The sequence below is a fragment of the Dysidea avara genome, chromosome 15 (assembly GCF_963678975.1).
Source record: "Dysidea avara chromosome 15, odDysAvar1.4, whole genome shotgun sequence".
NCBI lineage: Eukaryota > Metazoa > Porifera > Demospongiae > Dictyoceratida > Dysideidae > Dysidea > Dysidea avara.
In genome coordinates, this window is record NC_089286.1 from 3,725,211 (window position 1) to 3,736,475 (window position 11,265).

At 38.4% G+C, this 11,265-nt stretch overlaps 1 protein-coding gene across 1 annotated transcript in view; it reads left to right on the forward strand.

Annotated features, from left to right (window-relative positions):
• LOC136245598 (uncharacterized) overlaps positions 1-11,265 on the forward strand; it is a 70,459-nt gene that overhangs the window by 35,909 nt on the left and 23,285 nt on the right. Inside the window, exons 11-12 of the mRNA XM_066037099.1 lie at positions 97-345; positions 2,644-2,787. Of these exons, the coding sequence (XP_065893171.1) occupies positions 97-345; positions 2,644-2,787 (393 nt within the window). The remainder of the gene's footprint in view (positions 1-96; positions 346-2,643; positions 2,788-11,265) is intronic.

Genomic DNA, 11,265 nt, shown 5'->3' on the forward strand with positions numbered 1-11,265 from the left:
AGTACTTTGCAAAATGTAAAATTCTAAAATAAAGGATGGTCATAATATCACTAGTTATGCTAATAGTAATAAATTATCATGATGACATCACCACAGGTTCGCTCACAAAAAGATTACTTGGTAGTGAAACTGAAAGAAACTGAGACATATAAGAAGTTTGTGGAACAACAGTTAGACAAGGAGCAACAAAAGTACTCTACTCTACTGAAGCAATATGAGGAGCTCAAATCATCATTTGGTGCTGATAATGTTCAGAAAGAAATTCGTAATCTTGAGGGGTCACTAGATGAAGTGAAGACATCATTTGACAAAATAAAATTGATGAAAACCCAGTGGACTGAGATGGTATGTAAATACATATTATTACTAATTACAATGAGTTATGAAAAATTGTTTGGTCTTAAATGATATTACAGGTTTTTGCAATTGACTTTGTCCCATTTGCAGTAGAATTCATCACCTTTGCAGTAGAATTCATCCCGGTTGCAATTGAATTTGTTGGTTTTGCAATTGATTTCGTCGCTTTTGCATTAGAATTCGTCGTGCTTGCACAAGAACTTGTCATAATTACATTGACTGCAAGGAACCAGCCGCTCATCACATATTGAGCCATGGAGAAAACCACTTGAGACACTAGAGAGTAATTGAAGCTGGTTTTACGCAAAGTCATTAGCTGTCTGTCAAGTTAATTAGCTTGTATGCAAGTGACCACACCCATCACCAATTCCAAAGCACAGTTACGAATGTTGCTGAAGAAGCCGTAACAGAAATTTTCGCCTTATGAAGAGTTTTTGACAGCAAAAAGTGTGATAAAATGACACAAAAGAATACAAAGACTAATTACAAGCTACCAAACTAATTACAAGAAACTAATCACAAGAAACCAAACTACTTACAAGCTGCACCTTCGTAACTACATTACAAAACCTAAACAAAATCTGTAGTGTCCCCTGAGCAAAGAGCATAGTGTCTGAGGACCATTTTGGCATTATAAAGTCACTGATAACCATTGCAACAACTGCCTCCAAGCCAACTTATGAGACAAACCATTTTTAACTGCAGTGTGGTCAACAATTGTAAAAAGAGTGGACAAAACAAAAGGAGACCAAACATAAAGGGTTGTTTACAACAGTTGTACTTTAACAAGATTATGGAGCAGCTGCTACATCTTGTTTTTGTGTTTACTGCAGCTGCCAATCTTGTTACGGACAAATTCTTGTGCAAACGCAATGAATTCTAATGCAAAAGCGATGAAATCAATTGCAAATGGGACAAATTCTACTACAAAGGCGACAAACTCTACTACAAATGGGACGAAGTCAATTGCAAAGGTGCCGAATTCGATTGCAATAAACCTGTATTTTGTTACAGAATTTTTCCAAATCAACCATATGGGCATAAAAGCCTAATTTGAACACTAAGTTGCTGCACTATCAGGCTAAAAACTTCTACACTAAATTTTCCATCAACTTGTATGGTCTACTTTTGGTGGATATTTTCTGATGGCTTGTATAACCATGCCAGATGTGTTAACAGCTCTGTGAACAACAGGGACATGCTGGAGAGTAGTGCTCTACGATATACCGATATACCGTTTATCGTGATAAATTATCACAATTGTGACAGCCTTTGATAACCGATATATCAAAATACTGGTATATCAATGAATACCAGTATAGGATTGCTTTTAACCCAGCCTTTGGTGTTTAATTACCAAATTTTTTGATCGTTTAGCAGACACTCCCTAAACAAAAACTTGAGATTCTAACATTGTCTACTTGTACTTTTTTAGTTTTTGGGATGCATACTGCTCCATACTAGGGCCAAGAAATGATGCAATAGTTACAATAACAAGCTAACTATAATATCGATATACTGTGATATTTTCCTGTTACTAATACCGTGTATTCAAATTTCAATACAGCCGAGCTCTACTGGAGAGGGTTTGAAAGTTCTGGTATATGACTGCTTGAACTTCCCCAACAGGTTGCTTTGTGGCCCCATGCCTTCAAATACTATCACTGTCCATTTTGAATCCTAAGTGGTGCCCACCCCACCACTTTTTTTGTGAGAACTTGTGATGCTCATGAAAAAACTTATCTGAAATAACAGGAATTCCACAAGGATAACCTTGGCTCTAGATGTTCTTAAAGATATCATAAATCCATATTTGGTGGAAACTTGTTCATGTAGCTAGCTGCCAGAGCTGATAAGTTACAATACTTCAATTATTCTTTCTGTTCAATCAACTGAATATTTCAAATGTATTGACATTTAAATGCAGTCAATGCCTGGCCACCATCTTTGATACCGTATCATTTTAAAATTTTCAGAAGCTCTTGGCAATGCTTGGATCAAATTTGTTTATAATTAATTTTATAAATGGTCTGCCAGGTAATGGTCTACCCCACCTGGCAGTCCTATAATACAAAAATGGTGTGGAGAGAGACCATGGAGCCATGCATTTGTGATAATTGTGTTTTCTCTCTTCCTGTTAATATTTACATGATGTGACACCAGCTTTATGGGCTACATGACACACTATCATGTGTTAAGATCTCCAAATCTTAATTGTTAAAAGTAATAAAATATTGTTTGTTGCTTGTTTGCATTTACTATTCTTTTGCTATACAATGCTGCTAGGAAGCCAAGAAGTCAGATTCATACTCAGCTGATACTGAAGAGATTATGGAAAAGGGTTCGACTATGTCATTAAAGTCAACAGAGTCTACAGTGTTGCTAGTATCACGACTGCAGGCAGTGAATGAGAAGATGATGGAGACAAAAGTGTGTTACATTAATAAGTTACATTCTTATGTGGCTGTGTGATAATGAAAATGCACAAGTGATCAAGTGATGTGATTGTGGAAAACATATATTCCATTCTGGTAGTACCAGCATTAGACAGCTATACTACCCGACTAACAATTTTCACTCTGGTCATGGTGGGCTTGAACTTATATATATATATATATATATATATACTATAGTGTTGAATCTGATTTAAAAAGTGTTTCTAGGTATCTTAAAGGCTATTTTGAACTGCTTATAAATGCTGTATGTTTATTAACCCTGTAGTGACCTTCACTACATTTAGTAGTGGTCTTCACTAGTTGATTTTTACTGTGTATAATTAATTCTGGTGAATCATGAGACATAAAATGGCTACGGCTTCTAGGGGCTGTGCCCCCCCCCAGACTCCCTGCCGCCAGAGATTCTATATTCTGGTCAGCCCCCTCATATCAACTACTTCTCTGCCACTGGGGTGTATCCCCTTTGTACCGTAGGCAAGAAATTTTCATAGGATAATAATAATTTTCATGGATTTCGTGGTGCAAACAATATTCACTAAAATTAGTGATTTTTCAGCCCGCGCATAATGTGAAACTAATTTGTAGTGAAAAATCGTTTAAGCGGTTGACTATCTTTCAAACTGCTAGTTCAATCTAGATGTCTCTGCTGCAGTATTTTAATTAAGAGGAAGAATTGCGTGCTCCTGACCTGAAAAGTGAATGGGCTGCTGTTGTACCCCCTGCAAATTGTAATCACAGCTAATAAACAAGTGAGGACCGTACAGAAAAGCCAAAAAGGGGTCCTACAAAATTATAGTGGGTGGGAGAAAATAGGAAAATATGCCAGCTTGCATGGTGTAGCTGCAACTTATAAAGACCAAGACTTGAAAGATAGCACTGTGCAGGATTGGAAGAACCTTTATGAAAAAGAGTACTGCAAAAAGCATGAGAAGTCTAAAGCCTCAGCTAAAGTAGATGAGGATGTAACTGTTGAAGAAATAAAAAATACTACCTAGTAAAAAACCAGACAGACCTCCTTTGCTCGGAGAGAAACTGGACACGTATTTGCAGAGGTACATCATAGCTACGAGGTCCAGAAGAACAACAGTGGGTTCGAGCATTGTAGTTGGAGTTGTGAGAGGGATATTGCTGAGGCATATATAGTAAACCAACGCTTGATGATTTGCAATTGAATCTGAATCAAGGGCGAGCAAAGCAAGTCTTATGTAGCATAAGTTTCACAAAGAGGAGGGAAAACTACAAAGCAAACATCAATTTTGAAGAAATAAAGAGACTGTTTTTAATTAAAATTAAATTAGTGGTTACAATTGAGGAAATTCCACCAGAATTAGTCATCAATTGGGACCATACTGCAATGAAGATTGTCCCATCCTCTAACAGAACCGTGGAAAAAAACATGTTGAAACTGTTGCCGTTGATGACAAACATCAGATTGCAGCTGTCCTCACTTGTACTTTGACAGTTTTTTTTTTGATTATGATTAAATACGGGTAAAGACAAAGCCTGTAAACCCCATTAATGCATTAACATTACACAAAAGTAATTCTTTCTTCCAGTGCAGCATATCTATGAGGGAAAGACTGAAAAGTGTCACCTGAGTGTGTCTTTTCCTGTTGGTTGGCACATTACCCACACATACAATCATTGGGCCAATGAGGACACAACAATAGATTATTTGTGCTTGATCATCATTCTATTTGTGGAGAAAACATGTAAAGATTTGGTACTTGATTCAAGCTATCCAGCTCTTGTTATCTTTGATGTTTTCAAGGGGCAGTGCACTTCTACCATTTTGCGAAAGTTAATAGTTCACACCATCTTGTATGTGACAGTCCCAAACAATTGTACAGATAGGCTACAGCCACTTGACTTAAGCGTGAACAAGGCTGTAAAACAGTTTACGAGGACTGAATTTCAAGAATTGTATAGAAAAGAGATATGTAGGCAGCTGGAACAGGGTGTTGAGGAAGAAGTGGACTTATGACTAACCATCATGAAACCATTATCAGCCCAGGTGCTATCAACACCTTGTTGATCATCCGAATCTTGCTGTTAATGGGTTTAGAGCAGCAGGAATCATGGATGCCTGCAAGTTGAATGTTGTGGCCCTATTGCTCAACATAAATATTATTATTATTATCGAATCACATTATTTGTATAATAATAATAAATGTGACCGGATCTTACCTTTTCACATGCAAATGTTGTGGGCAAGCACAATTAGAAATTTCAGCAATTTTTAAAACATTTTTTGCACATCAACCTTCTTTGCTGTGAAGTTTCACACACAAATTTAAAGCTTTTTTCCTTATACAAGATATGGACAATTAGCTATATCTAGTAATTTCACATGCATGGGACCCAAAATCAGGTCACAAATGTAGCTATTCTGGTAAACAAGTTTTTGTCATGTTAAAGTTCCAATGAATGAAGTCATATAACAACAAATACAAATGTTTCAAGGTAGCTACAAATGATATAGCTAGATATGGTTAGCTTTAGTTACAACTTTTGGATAACAGTTATTACAGTTACATCATATTATGGAAAGTCAACAAAGTACTTGTCCTGCAAACAATTAATCAGGTGCACACACATTTTATCCTGCTTGAAGCATATAGCATGTAAAGGATCTTGGGTAAATGCCAATGCTGTGGCATATGTTACTGCAAATAAGCCACAATCATTTCCACCAGATTGTAGAGGCACTGCTGCTTTCTTTGAAATTTGACCTTATGTCAGAAATTAAAATATTTCTGATATAGCTCTCTTCAGTGTATCATCAACATCATCAAATAGTGAATCAAATATGTTGACAACCCCTTTTCTGCATCCTACTGTAGTTGCAGTAATTCAATGACAACCAAAATATTTGGATGTAATTGTTAATCGATTTCTCAATATGTTGCTGTTTCAGAGTTGAATCAAACCCAACAAATGAAGGAAATATTCATTGTGCAGCGTTAATATGCATGTTGGTAAGTACCTCACATCAACATCTTTACTGCTGCTATCTGCTCCTTCATGATTCAAGCCTGGCTAGGACTCTTGATCATTGCTCATCTTCTGCTTCTTGTTCTTAGACCTCTTTTCAGCTATGTCCAACTTGGTAATGTAACTACCAGGACGACATTTCACAACAGTTGTAGCATTAATATATTCAATTAGTTCTTTTGCTTTCTGCACTTCTTTATCCTCTCCCCTAAATGTCGAAACAATTGGTACTTCAAGTCTACCCTTCTTCCGTTTACTTTTTCCATTTTGCTGGATAAATAAGACACAAAGTGCAGATAAATCCCTAGGCAGATGGCTACTACCATGTAGCACAGCCACCGCAAATGGATTGTGTGGATCGGTTGTTTCCCTGACACATTGCAGCACTTTTCCAACAGTGGCAAGCCAAAATCTTTATAAATATGATAGCCACACACAACTGTATGAAAAGAAAAAAACATAGCTGCAGCTGACAAACTGCTAAACAACTAATGAGCTAAATTGCACAGTAGCTAGCTGAACTACATAATGTGTAAAATTGCATGATCAGTAGTTACAAAAATTTATCATCATGAAAATTACAGATTAAAAAGGTGTTCACTGATCCACGAAAATTTAATACCATGAAAATTTCTTGCCTTACAGTACGCAAATGATAATCAAGAGCAGCCATAAGGCTTTGTATAGAGAGTTTGTGTATGATAACATGATAGGCAAGTGCTGATCTCTCTACTGGGTGACTTGAAATGTAGCTGAACTATCTATAGGATGGTTTCTTTGTAGCCGAACTCTCTACAAGGTGACTTGTTTCTAGCTCATCTCTTTATAAAGTGGTTTGTTTGTAGCTGAACTCTCTGCAAGGTAATTTGATTGTGGCCAAGCTTTCTACAAGCTTCTTTTTAGCTAATCTCTATATAGGGTAACTTGTTTGTAGCTGAACTCTCTACAGAGTGGGTTCTTTGGAGCTGAACTCTATACAAGGTGACTCCTTCTAGCTGATCTCTCTGCAGGGTGACTTTTTATCTAGCTGAACTCTCTACAGGGTGATTTGTTTGTAGCTGAACTCTCTACAGGGTGATTTGTTTGCAGCTGAACTCTGCAGGGTGATTTATTTGTAGCTGAACTCTCTACAGGATGGTTTCTTTGTAGTTGAACTCTCTACAAGGTTACTTGTTTCTAGCTGATCTCTCTATAAGGTGACCTCTTCTAGCTGATCTCTCTGCTGGATGACTTGTATCTTGCTGAACCCTCTACAGGGTGATCTGTTTGCCGCTGAACTCTCTACAGGGTGATTTGTTTGCAGCTGAACTCTGTAAGGTGATTTGTTTGTAGCTGAACTCTCTACAGGATGGTTTCTTTGTAGTTGAACTCTCTACAAGGTTACTTGTTTCTAGCTGATCTCTCTATAAGGTGACCTCTTCTAGCTGATCTCTCTGCTGGATGACTTGTATCTTGCTGAACCCTCTACAGGGTGATCTGTTTGCCGCTGAACTCTCTACAGGGTGATTTGTTTGTAGCTGAACTCTCTACAGGGTGATTTGTTTGCAGCTGAACTCTGCAGGGTGATTTATTTGTAGCTGAACTCTCTACAGGATGGTTTCTTTGTAGTTGAACTCTCTACAAGGTTACTTGTTTCTAGCTGATCTCTCTATAAGGTGACCTCTTCTAGCTGATCTCTCTGCTGGATGACTTGTATCTTGCTGAACCCTCTACAGGGTGATCTGTTTGCCGCTGAACTCTCTACAGGGTGATTTGTTTGCAGCTGAACTCTGTAAGGTGATTTGTTTGTAGCTGAACTCTCTACAGGATGGTTTCTTTGTAGTTGAACTCTCTACAAGGTTACTTGTTTCTAGCTGATCTCTCTATAAGGTGACCTCTTCTAGCTGATCTCTCTGCTGGATGACTTGTATCTTGCTGAACCCTCTACAGGGTGATCTGTTTGCCGCTGAACTCTCTACAGGGTGATTTGTTTGTAACTGAAGTCTCTACTGGGTAACTTTTTCTAACTGATCTCTCTACAGGGTGATTTGTTTGTAGCTGATCTCTCTACAGGGTGATTTGTTTGTAGCTGAACTCCATGTATAGTTTCAAGCTGATCTCTCTACAGGGTGTTTTGTTTGTAGCTGAACTCTCTACAGGGTGATATGTTTGTAACTGAACTCTCTACAGGGTGATTTGTTTACAGCTGAACTCTCTGCAGGGTGATTTTTTAATAAATGAACTCTCTACAGGATGATTTATTTGTAACTGAACTCTCTACAAGGTGACTTCTTCTAGCTGATCTCTCTACAGGGTGACTTGTTTCTAGCTGATCTCTCTACTGGGTGACTTGTTTCAAGCTAATATCTCTACAGAGTAAATTGTTTGTGGCTGAAATCTCTACAGGGTGTTTTTTGTAGCTGAACTCTCTACAAAGTGACTTCTTCATCTCTCAACAGCATGATTTTTTCTACTTGAATTGAACTCTGTACAGGGTTATCTGTTCATAGTTGAACTCTCTACAGTGTGATATGTTTGTAGCTGAACTCTGTACAGGGTGATTTGTTTGCAGCTGAACTCTCTGCAAGGTGATTTATTTATTATTTTTGTAAATGAACTCTCTACAGGATGATTTGTTTGTAACTGAACTCTCTACAAGATGACTTCTTCTAGCTGATCTCTTTACAGGGTTACTTGTTTCTAGCTAATCTCTTTACAGGGTGACTTGTTTCAAAGCTGAACCCTTTCTAGGGTGATCTTTTCGTAGCTGAACTCTATCTATTTGGAGCTGAGCTCTCTACAGGGTGACCTGTTTCTAGCTGATTTCTCTACAAGGTGACTTGTTTGTAGCTTATTTCCTCTCCAGGGTGATCTGTTCATAGCTGAACTCTCCACAGGGTAGTTTTGTGTAGCTGAACTCTCTACAAAGTGACTTCTTCTAGCTGATCTCTCAACGGCATGACTTGTTTCTACTTGAACTCTCTAAATGGTGATCTGTTTGTAGCTGAGCTTTCTACAGGGTGACTTGTTTCTAGCTGTTCTCTCTATAGGGTGACTTGTTTCTAGCTGAACTCTGTACAGGGTGGTTTCATTGTAGCTGAACTCTCTACAAGGTACTTCTTTTAGTTGATCTCTGTAACTTGTTTCTCTCTACAGGGTGATTTGGTTGTAGCTGAACTCTCTACGAAGTGATTTGTTTGTAGTCGAAATCTCTACAAGGTGATTTGTTTGCAGCTGAACTCTCTACAGGATGGTTTCTTATATAGCTGAACTCCCTACAAGGTAACTTCTTCTAGCTGATCTCTCTACAGGTGATTTGTTTCTAGCTGAACTCACTGCAGGGTGATTTGTTTATAGCTGAACTCTCTACAAGGTGATGTCTTCTAGCTGTAAACTCTCTCTTGTTTCTAGCTGATCCCTCTATAGAGTAACTTGTTTGTATAGCTGAATTCTTTATAGGGTGGTTTTTGGTTGCTGGATTCTCTACACGGTGACTTGTTTGTAGCTGAATTCTGTAGAGCGTGACTTGTTTGTAGCTTAACTCTCTACAGAGTGCACAACTTTTTTATAGCTGAACTCTCTTCAGTGTGATTTGTAATGTTCTGAGTCACAACAGCAATACATTTGTAGCTGAATTCTCTACAGGGTGACTTGGCTTGTAGCTGAACTGTCTATATAATTAACTGTTTGCAGCTGAACTCCCTACAGAATAACTTGCAATGTAATAGAAAATTCTAAGTCATGAACATAACTGAGTGCTCTATTAGGGTGACTGTTCTATTAGAGTATCTCGATCTCGCATTTGCTACACATAATTGGCTTTCGAATCAGAATTCAATGGTTTGTAATCCGATTCTTCTCTACTACTGCAAGGACTTTCTATGATTATTATTCCAACCACATTCCGATTTTCAGTTCATTACTCTAAGCGGTTTGCCTGGTAGGCGTGAAAATTATTGGTAATTTTATTCACGAAACTCGATCGCACAATTGTTACACACCTTCGGTTTCGTGTCATATGTCCACGTTCTTAATTTCGATTGTATTCAAACCACCAAAAGGCACTCCTACAATGGTTGATCTATCCACAAACTGATTTTCAACTCATTCCATGAAGTGATTTACCCTGTAGGCGTGACAACAAATTGATCTTGTTTTACGAGAATAATTGGTAATAACTCCTGATCCATTCATCTCATATGCACCAAATTTGATACTAGAATTCGCTTTTGGACTGCCTTTATGTGTGCCAAATTTCAAGGTGATCTGATTACGCGTTTGTGTTTTATACCAATTTTTCAAAGTGTGCGAAAAGACGAGGAATAAACCCCCCCCCCCCCCCCCCCCCCAAAAAACGAAGAAATAAAAACGAAATTTTGGCCACTCGGAAATGGCTAAGGCGATTTTCTTTAAATGTAGTATGTGGGGTGGCCTACCTGGCAGGCATCTCTGCAGCAAAACTGGTTCCAATCGGATGAAGGATCATGGAGCTACAAAGGTGTGAAAATCGTGTTTTCTTTCTTCCTGTCAATATACTCACGGTGTGGCATGCTGGCTTCTTGGGCTGTACAACACACTACCGTGTGTCTTGATTAACAAAAAAAGTTAACACACAAGTACACAGAAAAAATTGGAATTTTACATAGCACATCAATAAAAAGTACTGAAACAAACTGTAGTGCATGATATTAAATCACAGTAGAACAATAAGAAATCAAGACTCACGGTAGTGAGTCGCGAGGCCAAGAAGCACAAAGCGCGTGCCCACAATAATAAACACGCGACCACTACTGTGATCAAGACTCACGGTAGTGAGTCGCGAGGCCAAGAAGCACAAAGCACGTGCCCACAATAATAATAAACACGCGACCACTACTGCGAGTCATTTACATGAGGGATAGATTACGCAATCTTTTAAAATCCGCATGGCGAAATCTCAGCCTTACTAAAAGATTCCACCTCAAAACCAGGGGCATGTAACCTTTGTATAATGAGTAACTACCACACGGAAAGTCAGGCGAATCGTTGGAGTAGTTTGTTCCATCGCCCACCCATTTACCATGCATTAATTATATTATTTATTCAAATGTGCATCGTTCTTTTTTTCATTTTCTTCGTCATCGCATCCCATTGGGGCGATTTTCTTTCAACTATGAAGTCGTGTTGTAAAAAGGCTGTGGCTATCAGGGGCTTTTTACACAATGTATCTGTACATTTAATTTCGCTAAAAGTTGTTTGTTAGCTTATGAGATCACTTTTGTGCTCTTTGAAGATTCAAACTTGCCGCCATGACGTCGAGGTGTGAGGCGCCCGTCTCACTTCCCGAACAGTGTGGAGGTGGGCAAGATCATTAGCCATAGCGATTTGATGAACACTGTGCTGTCAACTCCGGGTTTAATTGTGAGTCCAGTCACTGATTTGTTTTAAATTCGCCACGGTATGCCTCCACTGACTCACGTTACTCCCCCATGCAGGGCTG